Below are 19165 nucleotides of genomic sequence, written 5' to 3' on the forward strand. Positions count from 1 at the left end.
TGAAAACACACGTGTGCACACATGCACACATGACACATGTGCACACACGAACACACATGCACACATGTATATACACGTGCTCACACAGTGCACATGTGCACACACGCACACACACACACGAACACATACACACACATGCACACATGCACAGGAACACACACACATGTATACACACATGTATGCACACATGCACACATGCACAGGAAAACACACACAAACACACATGCACACACACATGCACACACGTAGTCGTTTTAGGCGCTAGACTGCCAGTTTATGAATTTGCAATGACAAATAACTTTCCCAGGATATAAGCATGATGGTCACATCCTTTCATCTCAGTCCAGGGGTCGTCCTTGAACCGCACAGCCACAGTCCCAGTCCTGACAGTGCCAGGATTCCCCTCCAAGGAATTCACTCTTCCCCTGCCTCTCATCTTGGAGCTGCCAATTTGTGTCCCACCAGAGGAGCCAAAATGTTCCTAGAGCCTCCTCCTCTCACCGGGACAGCCCGGCAGGCACCCACCCCCCAACCCCGGGCTCTCAGGCCTCGTTTGGATTTATTTTGAAGGAAGCTATTGTCTACTAAATGCTTAATTCTCCCAGAACAGTGCCAAGCACTTCACACAGCCCTGCCCAATGAGCTGGGCCCTCCCGCACCTTTAGGGAATGAGCTGAGCTCTCTGTGAGGGCATTCGAGGTGGGACAGGCACAGTGTGGCAGCACGTGGATCCAGCTGCTGTTTTCCTTTGCGACTGGCACCTCTCCTCTCCCCCTTCCTTCCTCCATCCGCTTTGCTCCTCCCCACCCCCTGTCCCCCACAGCTTTTCCTCCTTGGCCTTCAAGGCCATACACATTCCCTGGAAAGAGCCTTTGCCGCCACCTCTGCTACTCATCATCCTTGGCCTGTGCTCGCTCCTAGTGCTGGCACCCCCAGCTCCTAGGAAAACTGCTGGCAGTGTCCGCAGACAGAAATTTCCTTGGCCTCTCCATTTCTTCTGCTTTGTTTCTGGCCCTGCCACGGTGTGGTCCAGGCCTCCGGAGCCTGTCTGTGCACAGTTGTCTGCACCTCGTCTGCTCCCTTCCTTTCCTCTCACCGGCACTGCCCCTCCTTCCATCCAGGGTTTGCTGTGTTTTCATCTTATTCTTCTCTGTTTCTCTCTGAAAACCTTTCTCTAGCCCTACCTGTCCTTCATCTGAGGTTCTCATTCCCTCTGTCCCCGTAGGGTCCTGATTCCCAATCTGGGTGAACAAAGAGGACAGAAAATCCGCGAAGCAGAGGACCGAGAACCTGGAAAAATCGGCTGCAGAGATGCGGAGGGGACCGGGAGCATGTGAAGCTGAGTAGGAGAGAAAGAAAAAGGAAACTGGGTTTTGGAGAAAATGACAAATAAAGTGAAACCAGATTGGCCCGTGTGGACGGGAGCCAAAGGAGGGATGACCCAGCTCATTTCCATGGCCTGGGAGAGACACCAGATCCTTCTTTTGGTCTGTGGCAGGAAGTGGCGAGATCCTTTGAGCAGATGTGAAGCTGGTGGAGAAGCCAAAAGTGAGGTCGGGACAAGGTCAGAGGCTGACCCTGGGAGACAGACAGTGGCAGTGGCCTTGGACCTGAGAGCTACCGAGTCAGGGAGGGGCCGAGGTCAGCTTGGGGTCCACAGCAAGGGCGCACGTCCAGTGAGGAGGGTGCCCCATCCTCACTCTGGGAGCAGCATCCTCAGCTGTCCTGCGGGAGTGCTGCTGTCCACTCTCCGAACACACCTTGCTCCGGGCAGGGTCACCCTCGGGCTGGCCAGACAAGCGGCCAAAGCCGGGCCCCTGAGAATCAGCCGTGGGATGGTGGCTGGAACTGCCGGGAAAGAGGAGACATCGCTCCACTGGAGGCCAAGTCATAGCCTCGGGCGGCTGCCTTCACCCCATCGGGGAACCCCCATGAGTGTCCCCTGGGGAAAGCAGAGCCTGGGGGAGCCCTCAGAGGAAAGCAGAGACTGGGGGAGCGCTCAGGAAAGCAGGGTCTGGGGAGCACTCGGAGGAAAGGGGAGCCTGAGGGAGCACTCGGAGGAAAGGGGTGCCTGAGGGAGCACTCGGAGGACAGTGGAGCCTGGGGGAGCACTCGGAGGAAAGCAGAGCCTGGGGGAGCACTCGGAGGACAGCGGAGCCTGGGGGAGCACTCGGAGGAAAGCAGAGACTGGGGGAGCACTCAGAGCCCTGGCAGTCATCGACCCGGGCACCCGGTTGCAGCCCAGACTCTTTAGGATCAGAGCCGGCAAATCTCCCCCTTCTTTGCTTATGCCAGTTTGAGGTGGGGTTCTGCCAGGTACAACCAAAAAGAAGTCTTAAGAAGTCTTCATGGAATTCCTCACTTGGAGAGCAGCAGTGAGATCCCAGGCTGCAGGGACAAGAGGGAGGAAGGCAGGGGGCAGTGACGAGTGGGAGATGGCTCATGCTGACTCTGGAGCTGACTGTGCAAATCTCTTCCCAACTCCACCATCAGTGACTGTACCTTGGAATCCTGAACTCGGCCGTGCAGGAATGTTTGTACCACGGAAAGTGGCGAACACCACACATGACCGCTTTTGTCCCTCCACCCAGCCCCGGAAAGCCAGCTGCTAGGCCTGTACCAGCATTCCCCACCCATGGACTCAGGAGGGCCGGGCTTACCTGGGACCACTTCTGAAAGCTGCACCAGGCCCAGCTTCCCCAAGGACAAGGCTGACTCACGGAGCGAGGACAAGGCTGACTCACGGAGTGAGGACAAGGCTGAGCTGCAGTCAGCACAGGTGGAGTTAAACAGGCCATAGCCAACTCACCCCTCGCCCAGGGTCTGCATAGACCCCACCTGCAGCCAAATTACATTTGAGCACACAGTAAAAGGATTAAAACTGACGATCCTCCTGTTCTCTCCTTTCCATTTCTTTGCTCTCAGTTTAGTCACTGTTTTTTCTGTTTGTTTGTTTTGTTTTTTTTTGTTTTTTTTTTTGAGACAATGTCTCACTCTGTCGCCCAGGCTGGAGTGCAGTGGTGCGATCTCAGCTCACTGCAACCTCCGCCTCCTGGGTCCAAGCAATTCTCCTGCCTCAGCCTCCCCAGTAGCTGGGACTACAGGTGTGCACCACCACACTCGGTTAATTTTTGTATTTTTAGTAGAGACAAGGTTTACCCATGTTGGCCAGGTTGGTCTCAAACTCCCGACCTCAGGTGATGCACCCGCCTCTGCCTCCCAAAGTGCTGGGATTACAGGTGTGAGCTACTGTGCCTGGCCAATTTAGTCACATTTTATTTTATTTTATTTTTGAGACTAAGTCTCACTTTGTTGCTCAGGCTAGAGTGTAGTGGCGTGATCTCGACTCACAACGTCCACCTCCCAGGTTCAAGTGATTCTCCTGCCTCAGCCTCCCCAGTATCTGGGATTACAGGTGCTTGGCACCACACCTAGCTAATTTTTGTATTTTTACTTTTTTTTTGAGACTGGGTTTCACTCTTGTCACCCAGACTGGAGTGTGAAGGCACAATCTCGGCTCACTGCAACCTCCGCCTACCAGGTTCAAGCAATTCTCCTGCCTCAGCCTTCCGAGTAGCTGGGATTACAGGCATGCACCACCACGCCTGGCTACTTTTGTATTTTTAGTAGAGATGGGGTTTCTCCATGTTGGTCAGACTGATCTCGATCTCCTGACCTCAGGTGATCCACCCGCCTCGGCCTCCCAAAGTGCTGGGATTACAGGCTTAAGCCACTATGCCCGGTCAATGTTTGTATTTTTTAGTAGAGATGGGCTTTCACTATGTTGGCCAGGCTGGTCTCGAACTCCTGACCTCAAGCAATCCACCTGCCTCAGCCTCCCAAAGTGTTGGGATTACAGGCATGAGCCACCGTACCTGGCCACTTTTATTTGTTTGCTTGTATCAGGACTCTTGGAAGCAAGTGATAGGAACTTAAACTGATTTTAAAAAGAGGCTTATTAGTACAGGGGTTAACTGCGTTTCAGGTACAGCTACATTCAGAGGCCCTGAAATTGGCTTGGGCCTTGATTTCTCCCCTTCTTGGCTTTGCCTTCCCGCGTGGACACTTTCTCAGGACGGCCCTCACCTGCTGTGGGGCACAGCTGACCTTTGCCCAGCCACGGAAATAATCTCTTTAAATACGTCCTAGAAAAAAACTCCTTGGCTCTCATTGGCTGGTCTTGAGTCACGTGCCCATGCCTGGCCCAATTGCTGCAGCCAGTGACAAGGCTGTTGAGAGGCCACACCCAGGTCCCCACCCACTCCTGTCTCTGGACCCTGTGAATGGGAGTTGGAGATGGGCTCCCAAGGAAAACAAGAACGTTGGACCCAGGAGGCAGGAGGATGGAGGCCAAGCCAGCAACACAGCAGATGCCCTTACAAAACCACGGACTGTCGGGATCAGCGGCACCTGGGAGCCTGCTGGCGTGAGATTCTTGGCTCTGCCTTGCACCTGCCAAGTCAGAATGTCTAGAGGAAGCACAGGTTGTGTTCTTGTGTGTGTGTGTGTATGTGTTTTGAGAGACAGGATCTCGCTGTGTTGCTCAGGCTGGAGTTAAGTGGCACAATCCCAGGTTACTGCAGCCTCAACCTCTTGGGCTGAAGCCTCCTGCCTCAGCCTCCCGAGTAGCTGGGACCACAGGCATGCACCACCACGTCCTACTAATTTATTTTTATTTTTATTTTTGTAGAGATGCAGTCTCGTGACCCTCCCGCCTTGGCCTATCACAGTGCTGGGGTTACAGGTGTGAGCCGCCGGGCTGGGCTGACAGGAGTGTGTGCTCTAACAGGAGTGTGTGCTCTAACACACTCTCCAGGAGATGTTGATGCACACTGGTGTGTGAGAACTGTCTGTCAGCCCCCCACTAAAATTAGCATTTTATTCACTGATGTGAATATCCTCGCCAGGACCAGGTGCAGTGGGGAAGGGGAGGTCCCAGGGAAAGTTGCGAGGCTGTTTCTGGAGAGGGTGTGCCACACAGACAGGCACAAAGGTGGAGATTGTTGACCTAAAGCAGGCTTTGACTTGTGATCCTGGGGGATAATTACCATCTGCGGTTTTCTTGTTTTCCAGCCTAAAACCTGAGCCTGAGTTCCCTTGGGAATACAGAAACATCTAGGTTCCAAGGCACACATGCTGCCACTAGCTAAACAAAAAATAACAAGTGTGCCCTTAAAGCACCGCAGAGATGTCCCTGCGCCACTGCCAACAGTTCTTGTTCTTGCCCTGGGGGGTGAGGGACGGGCCTCCTGCGCAGACCTCAAGGCCTACTGGACACAGCCTCTGCTGGGCTTGAGCCAGAGGCCCATCTGGGCCCTTGGCCGGCTGCCGGCTCTCCTGGGGACGGACTGTGACCTTGGCCTCACCCAGGGTGCTGGTGCTTCCTCTCTGCATGGAGCTCAGCTCCTGGTGGCCTCCTGCTGGATTTTTGTGGATGTTGGATGCAGATTCTTTAAGGGTGCCTGCTCCCCAGATTCCCTTCTTTGCAGAGCACAGAGTCCCATTGGGAGGCCTCTGTGGCCTCTGACCAAGGAGTTCCCCAAGCCTCCTTTTTCGCATCTGTAAAATGGGGACTGGTTTGTGTCTCCCACGACCGTTGAAAGACTGCAGTTTTGCAAGTGAAGCCCTTGGCGAGAAGTGAGTTGGTGACGGGCTAGAATCTGCAGTCAGAACGGAAGCCAGCTCCTCGCACTGGGTCACTCACCCTTGGCAGTCGCCCCTTCTCTAAGCCTCCATTTCTTCTTACATAAAATGAGGGTCCCGCAATACTCTCTCTAGTGGCTTCTGTTTTGTGCCATGCTGCTATTCATGGATGGCAGCGCTTTTTTTTTTTTTTTGAGATGGAGTCTCACTCTGTCGCCCAAGCTGGAGTGCAGTGGCTCAGTCTCTGCTCACTGCAAACTCCACCTCCTGGGTTCCAGCGATTCTACTGCCTCAGCCCCTCCAGTAACTGGAACCTCAGCTGTGCGCCACCGCCTAATTTTTGTATTTTTAGTAGAGACGGGGTTTCACCATGTTGGCCAGGCTAGTCTTGAACTTCTGACCTCAGGCGATCCACACACCTCGGCTTCCCAAAGTGCTGGGATTACAGGCATGAGCCAGCTCGCCCAGCCTGGCAGTGCTTTTAAAGGGGGTCCGTCCACATACCTTCCTCCTCCTAGTAGTATCAGGATTCCCTTGGCGCCTCCTGCTCCCCACTGCATGAGGTCTTGGTGAGGACATTAGCTGGGTGCCTGATGCTCCAGCAACTGAGGGCTGGGTATTGGCTCAAAGTAAGATCCCCAGGCATGTGGGACGCACCCGGGAGGAGGCAGATGGGATGCCTGCCGGAGAGGACGTGGGGCTGCGGCTGCGTCGGGGCCCCCGGGTTTGATGATTCCCCAGGAAGAGTCACTGGGTCCAGCACAGAGCCACCCTCAGAGCTAAGCTACATTCAGCAGAAGGACGCAGAGTGAGATCAGCCACGTGAAGAGGTGCCTGGGCTGTATCTGGAGGACTCCAGGCAGGAGCTTCTGGAGTCCTCACCAGGGGAGACACACAGAACAGACTTAATTCTCCCCTAAACCAGCAGCGACAACACATGTGACATGTTCTGTACCAGGGCAGCTCACTAGCGACTCAATGCCCAAGGGTTTATTGGGAGCTGTTCACATAGGCACCTGATACCCAGCACGTGGCCCAATTCCAGACTCGCAGCAGGAGGGAGAGCAGGTGTTCGGCATGAAGGCGGCTTACAGTGCCACCAGCTGGTGCTGGGAAAACACCAGGTAGGACCTGACAGCCACCCTGATAAAAATGCAAACATAATAGGCATAGAGAGAACCTTCTCAAACCTCAGAGCATCCTCCTGGAACTTCCGAGAATCATGGTGAAGGTTTGATGAGATGATCTGCAGAAGCCCTTGGCCAAGCGCTGGAACCCAGTAAGGGCTCGGTGGCTTCCAGGACCTCTCAAGTCACCTCCCAGCCCACCCCGTTCCTCCACCACCGTCTCCCACCTGCAACTCCCCGGACCGCCTCCTATTTAACCCCTGCTCCTCTCCAGGCGCCTCCTCAGTCTGTCCTTCACAGCAGCTGGGGGGTCCATTTAAAAGGTCAGCCAGGGCTGGGCGTGGTGGCTCATGCTTGCAAGTCCAGCACTTTGGGAGGCCAAGGTGGGCGGATCACTTGAGGTCAGGAGTTCGAGAGTAGCCTGGCCAACATGGTGAAATCCCATTTCTGCTAAAAAAAAATACAAAAATTAGCCGGGCATGGCGGCAGCCACCCGTAATCCCAGATACTCCGGAGGCTGAGGCAGAATAATCACTTGAACCCAGGAGACAGAGGTTGCAGCGAGCTGAGATTGCACCACACACTCCATCCTGAAGGACAGAGCAAGACTATCTCAATAAATAAAATAAAGGTTGGCCAGGTCACCACCTGCTCAAGCCTGCAGTGGTCTCATTTCCAGGCTCCCGACAGCCCGGCCCTGCTGTGGGCCCAACTCCCTTGCAGGCCTCTGCCTAGATTATCAAGGCCAGTGTGGGCGTCACAGCCACCACTGCTTTCTGTCCTCCACCCTGTTCTGAGTTCCTCTTCCGACGTGCAAAGTGTTCGCATTTCGCTTAGCTTGTGTCTTCCAACCCCTGCAGAGCGAGCCCTGCGGGACGGGGTTTTTCTTTGCTAGGTGCACCTGTGTGCGTGCAGGTGCTGGCGGCATTCTCATCTGTAAAGTGAGCACCAGGCTCCGGTCCCCTCGAGAACCTTCGCACCATCCCCCGGGTGTGTCCTCCCCCTTCCTGCTCTCCTCCCTCTACTCCGCGAAGACCCCGATCCTGCTCCCAGAACGACAGGAAAGGAGAAAGGCCTCGAGCCCCAGCTGGCACTTACCTGATGCCTCGGTGACATCATCAAATTCCACCTGGAAGAGGTAGCCAGTGTTCCAGACGTACAGGCAGGATACTGCATCATAGGAGACCCTGAGTGGCTTTAGCCGGGGGTCGTAGATGCTGTCCCTGCACTGGATGTTGATGGGAGACTGCCGGGTGCCCCCTGCCATGGAGACTGGGCCCGTCCGGAGTGGGTGCACTGCGGGGAGAGAGGAGACCCTGAGTGAGGCATCAGCTTCATCCTGTGTTTGGGATGGACAGGGCAGAAACCCGGCCACACGAGACCCCACAGGTCTCGGCTCACGGGAAACTGGCACGTGGGGGCCCCTGGGCAGCTGGACATGCACCCGCAGGGTGTTCGCCTTCTCCTCTCTTTTCCGCATCACCTGGGGACTTTCTTTCCCACCCGGAAGCAACTCCCTCTCGGCCCGTGCTGCCCGTGTTGATGGGTTTTTGACTTCTGTGTTGCCGTCGTCACAGAGTGGCCAGAAGTACGGAGAGACCTTGGGGAGGGCAGGTGGACGGAGGAGGGCGCTGTCCAGAAGGTAGGCTGAGTGCAGTGGGGCTCTTGTCTCTCCGGAAGGGTTTGAAACCTCCCTTCCTACTCACAGGAATCCCACCTAATGGGTCCTGTGGAAACTGGAGCTGCTTTGGAAGTCTTACCCTCCACGCCCTCTGGCAAGGAGGAAATGAAACCTTGGCGTGGAGAAAATTAAGCGGAGGGGCAGCCCCTCTACCCACTTCCTCGAGGCTCATTTCAAACTGCTTCGATTGTCCTTTTTAAAGTAAGAACCACTAATCAAAAACAGTTGAGAGGCCAGGAACAGTGGCACACGCCTGTAATCCCACCACTTTGGGAGGCAAGGCGGGCGGGTCACCTGAGCTCAGGAGTTTGAAACCAGCCTGACCAACATGGTGAAATCCCATCTTCACTGAAAATATAAAAATAAGCTGGGTGTGGTGGCAGGTGCCTATAATCCCAGCTACTCGGGAGGCTGAGGCAGGAGAATGGCTTGAACTCAGGAGGTGGAGGTTGCAGTGAGCCAAGATCACGCCACTGCACTCCAGCCTGGGGGACAGAGACTCTGTCTCCAAAAAGAAAAGCAGAAAAGTTTATGAGTGAAGCAGCAGCTGTCCATGATCGCGCCCCACGGTGTGTGCCTGCCCCGCCTATTCTCTGTGCAAAGCCTCATTCGAAGACAGAGCTGGATTTTTTTTTTTTTTTTTTTTTCTTTAAGAGACAGGGTCTGAAGCCTCCTTGGGATATCCTGCTCTCAAAACCTGAGAGCAGCTTCCAAATACAGAGTCTACAGAGTCCCCTTGTCTGTGGACGTCACCCCAGAGGCCTGGCATGCCCTGCGGCTCCTGTCCTCACCTTCACAGGCCTGAGCTAAACCGGCTCAGGCTCTTAAAGGGAATTAAATGGAATAGTCTGAGTCTTGCTCTGTCACCCAGGCTGGAGTGCAGTGGCGCCATCTCGGCTCACTGCAAGCTCCGCCTCCCGGGTTTATGCTATTCTCCTGCCTCAGCCTCCCGAGTAGCTGGGACTACAGGCACCCGCCACCTTGCCCGGCTAGTTTTTTGTATATTTTAGTAGGGATGGGGTTTCACCGTGTTAGCCAGGATGGTCTCGATCTCCTGACCTCGTGATCCGCCCATCTCGGCCTTCCAAAGTGCTGGGATTACAGGCTTGAGCCACCATGCCCGGCCCTGGAATAGTCTTTTTTTGAGATCAGGTTTCACTATGCCACCCAGGCTGGAGTGCAGTGGTGCCAATCACAACAGCCTCGAACACCCAGGCTGAAGTGATCCTCCCACCTCAGCCTCCCGAGCAGCTGGGACTACAGGTAAACACCACCATGCCTGGCTAACTTTTTCATTTTTTGTAGAGACAATGTCCCACTATGTTGCCCAGGCTGGTCTCAAACTCCTGGCCTCAAGCGATTCTCCTGCCTCTCCCAAAGTGAGTCAGGCATCTCCCAAAGTGCTGGGATTAGAGGTGTGTACCACCACACCAGGCGAGGATTTTTTATTTTAATGAACAAGGTTTTTACTATGTATATTATTTTGTAAATTGCCTTTTTTCACTTAATATTGTGAACTCATTTTGTCAATAAAAAAATATATATACAATTCTTTTTAATGGTGATACATTTACATTGTACAATTATGACACAATTTTTAAAATCCATTATTTGGTGATGATATTTAGGTTATTTCCAAGTTCTTGCAGTTAAAGCTGTGATGAAGTTGCTGTTCTTTCTCTGTATCTCATCTGGATTATTTTTTTCTTACAAACTCCTAACCACAGAATTGCTGGGTCAAAGGGTGTGTCCAGCAGAAGTCTAGAAAACAAGGATAAAGATGGATAGCTCTGGCTGGGCGCGGTGGCTCACGCCTATAATCCCAGCACTTTGGGAGGCCGAGGTGGGTGGATCACCTGAGGTCAGGAGTTTGAGACCAACCTGGCCAACATGCTAAAACCCTGTCTCTACTAATAATGCAAAAATTAGCCAGGTGCAGTGGCTCATGCCTGTAATCCCAGCTACTTGGGAGGCTGAGGCAGGAGAATGACTTGAATCTGGGAGGCGGAGATTGCAGTGAGCAGAGATGGCGCCATTGCACTCCAGCCAGGATGACAAAAGCAAATTCAGTCTCAAAAAAAAAAAAAATGTATAGCCCTGATGGAAATGCTTCCCCAGCCGAGTTGAATGGTTAGCGCACTGCTGTATTTTGTTCTTTAATGAACTTGAAAAATTTTTAAACTGTTATTTAATAAGTAAACCATCAGAGGTCAGTAGAATGTATAATACATGTTTAAGTTAAAAAGTGCAGAATCAGCCAGGCGCAGTGGCTCATGCCTGTAATCTCAGCACTTTGGGAGGCTAAGGCAGGAGGATCGTGAGTTTAGGAGATCAAGACCATCTTGGCTAACACTGTGAAACCCTGTCTCTACTAAAAACACAAAAAATTTGCCAGGCTTGGTGGTGGGCGCCTGTAGTCCCAGCTACTTGGGAGGCTGAGGCAGGAGAATGGCGTGAACCCGGGAGGTGGAGCTTACAGTGGGCCGAGTTCGTGCCACTGCACTCCAGCCTGGGTGACAGAGCGAGACTCCGTCTCAAAAACAAAACAAAACAAAACAAAATTGCAGAATCACAGAAGAATGTTTGTTCTAAAATCGCATTTTTTCTACTCGTCAGTGTTAAAAAGTCCTATGGGAGATAATGGTGATGATAGATAGTAGGTTGGTTGTGTGCCTGTTTATTTCAATTTTCTCTCTTGGTTTTTCTCTCCTCGGTCAACATGCTTGGTAACATCTGCTAGGGGTCTGCTGTCTGTGTCGTCAACCAGAATCTAAGAGGGCCTTGGTCATTTTGCTGGCCTGTGCATTCCCATGCTTTGACGGCATCTGGCACTATGAATGTTTGTTGAATGAATAATCCCTAGTGTGGATTAACTGGCCCTGCCCCTTACAGATGAGAAAGCAGAGGGCCAGGGGCTGGAGTCACTTTTCCAAGACATCCAGCAAGCTCACTGCAGTCTGAACTAAGATCCTGGCCTCTGGGAGTCTCCACTAGAGCTTCTGGCTGCTCCAGGCTGTTGCCCAGGTCTCCAGAGTGTTCCTGTTTTTTGTAGACCAGTGGGGAGGACACCCCTAAGCCCTTCCCCAGTGGAACCTGAAGGCTGAAATCCCATCAACATCAGACCTGGGCGCCTGGCTTCCCTATTAAGGTGGACGTGTTGTGAGGGCAGCTGTGGGCGACGGGCCCTCCCTGGCAGGCTGGGCGGGCAGGAGGGAGCGGTGGGGACTGTGGCATGTGGAGAGCACAGGGTGACTCTGACAGGGTCTGCTGCTACCCCGCGGGGCAGGAGAGGGAGGGGGAGGGAACCCTCCACTACCAGATCTTTGAATTTCTCTCTTTTTCTTTTGAGATAGTCTCCCTCTGTCGCCAGGCTGGAGTGCAGTGGTGCGATCTCGGCTCACTGCAACCTCCAACTCCCTGGTTCAGGCGATTCTCCTACCTCAGCCTCCCAAGTAGCTGGGGTTACAGGCACACACCACCATGTCTGGGGAATTTTTGTACTTTTAGTAGAGACAGGGTTTCACCACGTTGGCTAGGATGGTCTCAATATCCTGACCTCGTGATCCGCCCGCCTCGGCCTCCCAAAGTGCTGGGATTACAGGCATAAACCACTGCGCCGGGCCTTGCCAAGTAATTTTTTAAGTTTTACTCATTGTGCAGCGGGGAAGACACATCAGTGGGCCAAAACCCCGGCTCTCCCCACTCACTCTCCGAGTTACCTGGCATGTTATTTACCACCTTCCCCCAGTCTCAGTTTCTGCATCTGCAGGAAGGAGAATAAGGGAGTAGAATCACAGCAGCTTTGCTGAGAAGCTCAGCTCGCTGGCACCTGTAAAGGCCTGGAATGCCTTCCCACGTGTTATAGACAGGGAAGATGCGTTTTCCTGCCCCTGCTTTACAGCCACAACGCCGTGGTCACACACGTAACTCGCTAAGTGCTTGAAAGCCGGCGCTGGGAAGCAGTGGGCCCTGCAGGGTCCTGCAGATGCGTTCTGTTCTCTCTCACGTGATGGACGACTAGGGACGCGGGAGCCGGCGGGCTCTCTCCAAAGAGCCTTTCTTTGGAGAGGCCGGGTGTGGTGGTGCACGCCTGTCATCCCAGCTACTCAGTTACTCGGGAGGCTGAGGCAGGAGAATCCCTTGAACCCAGGAGGTGGAGGTTGCAGTAAGCCGAGATTGCGCTATTGCACCCCAGCCTGAGCAACAAGAGGGAGACTCCATCTAAAAAAAAAAAAAAAAAAAGCCCCTTTGAGGCCTCACACATCTCCCTTGCGTCCAACGGGAAGCAGGATTCAGCGCACTCTACCATGGTCCCACGGCCGCTGCCTCCATTCCTCCCTGCTGGGCAAGGGGAGTTTAATACAGCAGCACAGACCTGAATGTAGACAGAACCCAAAAGCCACTGATGCCACAGAGGAGGCGCTCATCTAGGCAGGAGACGCAGGCTTCCCTGGCTTACAGAGACACAGGACGCGGGAAGAGCGGGTATTTTTAGGTTCTGTTTGCTGAGCTGCACCAACGGGCCCACTAACAATGAAACACCCGCGGTGAACTCTGTGTGTGTCACCCAACAAAGGGATGGTGCTCATTGCCACCTGCATGGAGGTGACGCCACCTGAATGCTAAATCGGCTTCCAATCTCCGCACAGCCAATCCTGGTGCACAGCAACGTGGGTTCTATGCTAATTCAACTAGGGCTCTGATGGGAGGTAATACAAACGTTATGCTCTTTTTCAATCAGTCAACAAATATTTACAGAGGTGCTCCTATGGGTCAAGCCCTGGCCCCGGTGCAGGAGACATGGAATCAAAGACCCAGGGGGCCAGGGTTTGCTCCTAATTCACATGGGGGCAGTTTGGAAGGAGACCCTCTCTCCCCGATGCATTCTCAGTCTCCAGGTTTGACAATGGTTCAGCAAATCTCCAGTTCCTTCCCCCTTGACCTCCAAGGGAGGAGCTATCACCTCCCCTGTTGTCACTAGGCTTGGCCACCTGGTGACCTGCTTTGACCACCAGGACATGAGCAGACGTGACGTGAGCAGTAGCTTGGAATACACGGGTACCACTGGCCTCGCCCTGTGAGTGCCTGCCCTCCGCTGTGAGAAGAACAGGTCTCAGGTGGCTGCAGAGGGAGGATGAGAGATGCAGTGAGCAGGCCTGGACCCACCAGAGTGGGGAGTCCAGCCCAGCCACACTCAGCCAGGGGGAGCCAAACCCAAGAAGACTTACACACATCTGAGCAGGAAATACTCGGTAAAATGTCCAAGAATGTGCAGCGGTGTGCTGGTTGGGGTTTAATATGCCATTCTCCCAGGAAATTAGAATCTTTGATTTCTAGTGTTTGCCAATTACTGTGGTGTAAATACTTTCACCATGGCCAATTTTAAGTTACCAATGTAATGTTGCTGATCACACACTTAGGAATAGATGGGCACTGCCAGTGCATACCCTGAAACGTGACTGGAAAACATGATTAAATGATTCCTAAAATTATTATTTTTCCTTAGGGTCTTGGTGTGTAACCCAGGCTGGAGTGCAGTGGCCTGATCAGGGCTCACTGCAGCCTCCAATTCCTGGGATCAGTGATCCTCCTACCTCAGCCTCCCGAGTAGCTGGGATGACAGGTGAGCGCTACCATGTCCAGTTAATTTTGTAATTTTTTTTTTTTTTTAAGAGATGGGTACTTGCTGTTTTGCCCAAGCTGATCTTGAACTCCTGGCCTTGAGCCATCCTCCCACATCAGCCTCCCAAAGTAGTGCTGGGATTACAGGTGTGAGCCCCTATGCCTGGTTCTAAAATAATCACTGAACGTTTTGTAACTCTTTGACTTATCTCTCAAGGCCAAACCACCAGTGATTTTTCAATCATTTTTAATAACAATATTCTTTTCCCAAATGAAATAACCTTCAGAATGCCCATAAATAAGATACCAACATAGAAGGATGAATTCCTTATGATGTTCCAATCTTCCCCGCTTGGCAGAATATTCTGCTCTTTGTGGAACTCTGAAATGATTTGGCAGAGGCCTCTGTTCACTGGGAACAGATTGAGGACCACGGGGTAAATGGATTTAGGTGCTAATACAGAATATGACTCTCTAACACAAGACGTAAGAGGACATGTTGCCATAGTAAGAAATGGGATGCTACCTGCTGCCCACTGACAGGGCGATGCTTAATAGACACAGGGCGCCCACCGCTGCCTGTGTTAGCAACAGCAGCAGCTGGCGTCGAGCAAGGGCTTCCTGGAGCCATGTGCTGTCCCCAGCCTTTGCAGGTCCCACCTTGGACCCTTCTCCCAACGACACCGTGCAGTAAGCGCCATTATCAACCCCCTGTTACAGACGACAAAACCCAGGCTGGGGGAAGTTAAGAAAGTCACAGAGGGGACAGCCAGGCACGGTGGCTCACGCCTGCAATCCCAGCACTTTGGGAGGCCAAGGCGGGTGGATCACCTGAGGCTGGGAGTTCAAGACCACCCTGACCAACATGGAGAAACCCCGTCTCTACTAAAAATACAAAATTAGCCAGGTGTGGTGGCACATGCCTGTAATCCCAGCTACTTGGGAGGCTGAGGCAGGAGAATCACTTGAACCCAGGAGGCGGAGGTTGTGGTGAGCTGGAGATCGCACCATTGCACTCCAGCCTGGGCAACAAGACTGAAATTAGTCTCAAAAAAAAAAAAAAAAAAAAAAGGAAAAGGAAAAGTCACAGAGGGGCAACAGCCATAGGGCAGTAGGGTCAAGGTTCCAATCGAGGCCGCCTAGCACTCTTAACAGTCATTAAGAATAAAAGATGGGGGCGGGCGTGGTGGCTCATGCCTGTAATCCCAGCACTTTGGGAGGCCGAGGCAGGTAGATCACTTGAGGTTGGGAGTTTGAGACCAGCCCGGCTGACATGGTGAAATCCCATCTCTACTAAAAATACAAAAATTTGTTGGGCATGGCGGTGCACACCTGTAGTCTCAGCTACTCGGGAGGGTGAGTCAAGAGGATCGCTGGAACCCAGGAGGCAGAGGCCACAGTGAGCCGAGATGCACCACTGCACTCCAGTCCACAGGTGTGGACCCCAACAGAGGGAATGAGTGCAGCTCACTGAGAATCTGGAGAGGGCCAGGCTTTCTACATGCATCACGTCATCCTTCCATGACCCTGGAAAGCCTGGCCAGCCCCATCTCGAGATGAGGACATGGAGGCTCGGGGGTGAAGACTTGCCGAAGTTCCACCTCGGCCAGTGTCAGTGGCACCGCATGCCTGGGGTCCGGCTCCTAAGCCCATCCTCTTTTGATGGCCCAAACACAGAACGTGTGGAAGATCTGAGTTAGAAGAGAACTTGGCAGCTGCCAAAGCAGGCTCTCATTCTGCAGAGGAAGCACCTGAGACCCAGAAAGAGGAAGAGACTCGTCCGAGGTCACAAGGTACTGACCATGCAGCCAGGAGGGGCTGGCATGGGGCAGTTTCTTGGCAGAGCTGGCTGAGTGGTTTATTTGTTACAGGTTTGCTTGAAAGCGTTCTTTGCCGAAAAGTTTAGGAGTGATCGTGACTGGTTAGCGCAGCCCATTCCACCGGGTCTGGATGGTGAGTCATGCCGGTATGTCCTATGGGAACACGGACTACCCGCCTGCTCCCAGCATCTCACCCTCCCCAGGACCCCTGAAATGGAGGCTAAATGATTCACCCAAGGTCACCAAATACAAGAGAAATGGAGTGTGGTCGGGCATGGTGGCTCATGCTTGCAATCCTAGCACTTTGGGAGGCTGAGGTGGGTGGATCACCTGAGGTCAGGAGTTCGACACCAGCCTGGCCAACATGGTGAAACCCTGTCTCTACCAAAATACAAAAAATTAGCCGGGTGCGGTGGCGGGTGCCTGTAGTCCCAGTTACTTGGGAGGCTGAGGCAGGAGAACCACTTGAACCTGGGGTCAGAGGATGCAGTGAGTCGAGATCGTGACATTGCACTCCAGCCTGGGCAAAAGAGCAAAACTTCATCAAAAAAAGAAAAAAGAGGCCGGGCGCTGTGGCTCACGCCTGTAATCCCAGCACTTTGGGAGGCTGAGACAGGCGGATCACGAGGTCAGGAGTTTGAGACCAGTTTGGCCAACACGGTGAAACCCCATCTCTCCTAAAAATACAAAAAATTAGCTGGATGTGGTGCTGGGTGCCTGTAGTCCCAGCTACTCAGGAGGCTGAGGCAGGATAATTGCTTGAACCTGGGAGGCAGAGCTTGCAGTGAGCTGAGATTGCACCACTACACTCCAGCCTGGGCCACAGAGCAAGACTCCATCTCAAAAAAAAAAAATAAAATAAAGAGAGAAAAGAAAAAAAAAAAAAAGAAACAGAGTGGAAATCTGAATCCATCTGGCTCGGACGGTCTCTCCTCTCCCATCTCAAAATACCCCATCAGCTAAGACAAAGATCCAGTTGCATCTTGGGAAATTTGAGGCTCTACTTACAAGTGTTAGTGCTGGTTTGCCGTGCACAGGACTGCTGAGAACGCCATCGCTCTGGCCTCATCGGACGGCTCCAGAGGGGGGCCCACATCTGCTCCACCAAAGAGAAAGCGAAGGTCTTCCAAGCGTTCCTCCCCGACATCTTGGGTCTGTTCCCACTGACTCCAACCTGAAGAGGGTGATGTTCCCTGCTGTCCTCTTGGTTGATCAGGACTGCTGTGGACTGGCGTGTACCCACCTCTTTTTGTAGAAACTCATCCCAACCCCTGAGCCGAATGGTTAAAGTTCAACCCATGCCTTTCCCAATGGGATGGGTCCACAGGGACAAGTGGCCTCTGCTGGGGACAGGCCACTCAGGTCACTGGGCTTTGATCTGGCAAACAGCGGCACAAGTCTGCCAGGGAGCTAGAAAAACTTTACGGTGGGGCTGTGTGAGCACCAGGGGATTACGCGGGGGGCAGGGGCGAGCGGATGAGAGCAGAGTCCCTGTTTCTCTCGTGGTGTTGACCCTGTGGTTTGGGGCTCCGGGACACTCAATAGCAGACACAAAGCCACGGTGTGCACGTGAGGAGGGACTGGCAGGCTCAGACGTACAGGAATGGGACTGGCCAAAGTGCTGCTGAGTAGACGGGCTGGGGGAGGAGTCAGCTTCTGTCCACCCACCAGGGCACCTGAAGTCACAGAGCACTTGCTTGCCACAAAATAGGTGCGATTTCATTCATCCTACCTGGAAGCAAGATGCTCTGTGGCTTGGCACACTTCCAGGTCTTGCCTGCTGTCTTGGCATAAATACTAACGGGGCTACCTTTCTCTCTTTTTTTTTTTCAGATAGAGTTTCACTTTTGTTGCCCAGGCTGGAGTGCAACGGTGTGATCTCGGCTCACCATAACCTTCACCTCCCAGGTTCAAGCAATTCTCCTGCCTCAGCCACCCAAGTAGCTGGGATTACAGGCACCCACCACCACGCCCAGCTAATTTTTTGTATTTTTAGTAGAGATGGGGTTTCACCATGTTGGCCAGGCTGGTCTGGAACTCCTGACCTCAGGTGATCTGCCTGCCTTGGCCTCCCAAAGTGCTGGGATTACAAGCATGAGTCACCACACCCGGCCTCTTTTCTTTTTTCTTTCTTTCTTTTTTTTTGAGATGGAGTCTCGCTCTGCTGCGCAGACTGGAGTGCAATGGCGTGATCTTGGCTCATTGCAACCACCGCCTCCCAGGTTCAAGCGATTCTCCTGTTTCAGCCTCCTGAGTAGCTGGGATTACAGGCACACACCATCACAACCGGCTAATTTTTTGCATTTTTTGTAGAGACGGGGTTTCACTATGTTCCCCAGGCTGGTCTCGAACTCCTGAGCTCAGGCAATCCACCCACCTCAGCCTCCCAAAGTGCTAGGATTACAGGTGTGAGCCTCTGCGTCCAGCCTCTTTTCTTTTCTTTCTTTCTTTTTTTTTTTTTTTGAGGTGGGGTCTTGCTCTGTCACCCAGGGTGGAGTGCAGTGGTGCCATCTCACCCAGGGTGGAGTGCAGTGGTGCCATCATGGCTCCCTGCAGTCTCAATCACCCAGGCTCAAGTGATCCTCCCTCCTCAGCCTCCCAAGTAGCTGGGACTATAGGTGCATGCCATTATGTCCAGCTAATTTTAAAAATTATTTGTAGAGGCAGGTTCTTGCCATGTTGCCCAGACTGGTCTTGAACTCCTGGGCTCAAGCAATCCTCCCAGCTTGGCCTCCCAAAGTGCTCGGATTACAGGCATGAGCCACTGCTAATGGCCTGGTACCTCCCTTCATGCCCAGGGTCCACATGGGGACAGTATGTTAGCTGGTGATATTTGTGGATGCCAACCCACGAAGAACCCTTCTTTGGGTTCTTTGAGCGGCACGGTGGTTTATTCACCCAGACACCTTTTACCTGTGAGATGGAACCTACGGGATTGGGATGCACCAGTTTGTGACTTGTTGTTGTTGTTTAAACTTATAATCTTTTAGGGAGCAGGGATATCATAACTTTTCATAGAATCCTAGAATCTTAGATCTAGAAAAGCCTACAGAACACAGGTGTTGAAATGTGAGTCCACTTGTAGGCTCCCGAAAGCCCAAGAATCCCACCGAAATCCCGCACACAATGGATGGGGTCTGCGGCTTTCGGCCATTGCTCTGGTCGGCCCAAGAGTTTGCTTGCATTTGTTTTGAGCAACAAAAACCAAGTTTGGATGATATGTTCTCTCCTTCCCACACAGTCATGGTGGAAATGCACCCACCCTTGAGAAG

At 52.9% G+C, this 19165-nt stretch overlaps 1 protein-coding gene across 7 annotated transcripts in view; it reads right to left on the reverse strand.

Annotated features, from left to right (window-relative positions):
* Positions 1-19165, reverse strand: part of CA5A (carbonic anhydrase 5A) — a 77229-nt gene that overhangs the window by 47767 nt on the left and 10297 nt on the right. For 2 of the 7 annotated variants that reach the window (XM_033219304.1, XM_033219306.1), the window contains exons 1-2: positions 16902-17143; positions 7869-8066 (exon numbers count right to left, since the gene is read on the reverse strand). In XM_033219304.1, the coding sequence (XP_033075195.1) occupies positions 7869-8066; positions 16902-17040 (337 nt within the window). In that variant the 5' untranslated portion in view covers positions 17041-17143. Of the gene's footprint in view, positions 1-7868; positions 8067-8171; positions 8703-16901; positions 17145-19165 lie in introns of those variants that run through there. The other 5 variants (XM_033219309.1, XM_033219303.1, XM_033219307.1 and 2 more) reach the window with 5 other exon arrangements.

The sequence above is a fragment of the Trachypithecus francoisi genome, unplaced genomic scaffold, assembly GCF_009764315.1.
Source record: "Trachypithecus francoisi isolate TF-2019V2 unplaced genomic scaffold, Tfra_2.0 Lachesis_group10, whole genome shotgun sequence".
Taxonomy (NCBI): Eukaryota; Metazoa; Chordata; class Mammalia; order Primates; family Cercopithecidae; genus Trachypithecus; species Trachypithecus francoisi.